The sequence below is a fragment of the Antrostomus carolinensis genome, unplaced genomic scaffold (genome assembly GCF_000700745.2).
Source record: "Antrostomus carolinensis isolate BGI_N321 unplaced genomic scaffold, ASM70074v2 scaffold25627, whole genome shotgun sequence".
Classification (NCBI taxonomy): domain Eukaryota; kingdom Metazoa; phylum Chordata; class Aves; order Caprimulgiformes; family Caprimulgidae; genus Antrostomus; species Antrostomus carolinensis.
Window position 1 is genome coordinate 3,905 of NW_010325695.1, and position 1,197 is coordinate 5,101.

The 1,197-nt window shown below is 36.4% G+C and overlaps 1 protein-coding gene across 1 annotated transcript in view; it reads left to right on the forward strand.

Annotated features, from left to right (window-relative positions):
- Nucleotides 1–286: 286 nt before the first annotated feature.
- The window catches only part of UBE2I (ubiquitin conjugating enzyme E2 I), an 11,028-nt gene continuing 10,117 nt past the window's right edge, over nucleotides 287–1,197 (forward strand). The window contains exons 1-2 of the mRNA XM_010171339.1: nucleotides 287–364; nucleotides 586–669. Coding sequence (XP_010169641.1) covers nucleotides 299–364; nucleotides 586–669 — 150 coding nt within the window. The 5' untranslated portion in view covers nucleotides 287–298. The remainder of the gene's footprint in view (nucleotides 365–585; nucleotides 670–1,197) is intronic.

A 1,197-nucleotide genomic window follows, 5' to 3' on the forward strand; every position in this document is an offset into this window, starting at 1 on the left:
TACTGTCAGTCATTTCTAAGATGTGGTTCCAATATAAAACACAAAGTGGGGATAGTATTATGTTGGTCAGGTCCAGTAACTATGAGATTGTTGACATGGGGAAACTTGATGTTATTCCTTATGTTAAGTTCTGCAGCATGTGCAAATACGTGTGTCTTGGCTAGTGAAAACCAGAGGGCAAAATATTTCCTGAGTGAGCAGGGCTTATAAACAGATAATATAATGCGGGGTTTTTTTGCACTTTTAAGTAAAAGTTTATACTAAAAGCAATTATTTTTGTTTTAGAGGGACTCTGAATATGTCTGGCATAGCTCTTAGCAGACTTGCACAGGAGAGAAAAGCCTGGAGAAAAGATCATCCATTTGTAAGTATGAGAACTGTCAAATTTCTGACTCTGCAGTTATTTTGGTGTTGTGATTGTGATTTTTCTTTCTTTACCCTAATGCGATTTTTTTTTTTTTAAATAAAAAGATGCTTAAACCAATGTACTGCAAAAAGAAATAACTGTAAAGATAAAATATGTCTTGAAGTATTCTAAGTACATTCTCTGAAATCCTCACCCTTTGGCTTTTTGCCTTAATTCAGGGATTTGTAGCAGTACCTACAAAAAATCCAGATGGCACAATGAATCTAATGAACTGGGAGTGTGCTATTCCAGGAAAGAAAGGGGTAAGACTTAAATCTTGTCCTGACATTTTACTTAGAGTGAGAAGTATTGGAACCCTGCTCATGCATTACACTGACAACTGAGAGTGTAACTTACATGCAGTTCAATAGAAATGCTTGGATCCTGCTGCTACTTTAGAATCCAAGTGGGCTAAGAATGATATTGGACAAAATACACCGTGAGCCTCTTCAGCTGTTGTCATGGACCACCTTAACAATAAAGTTTTTCAGAGGAGTGTGTAAGAATCCTGCATTGAGCAAACTTGAGATTATCTTCTGCTTCATGACAGGGTTTATTGTGACTTCTGTTCTTACTAAGTTCTGGTTTAAGCCCTGAAGCTTGGAAGTTAATACTACCAAAATGCTGCCTCTGCTGGTAAACTGCTAGTACCCTTTTTGTCCACAAAATAGTGAGATCCTTCAGTCCTAAAGAAGTGCTGTAGCATTGTTTTTAACTTTTTGGATTTAATGGAAAATAATTCTCTGTTATCAACATGGAATCTCATTGCCTTCCATTTTATGGAATTTTCT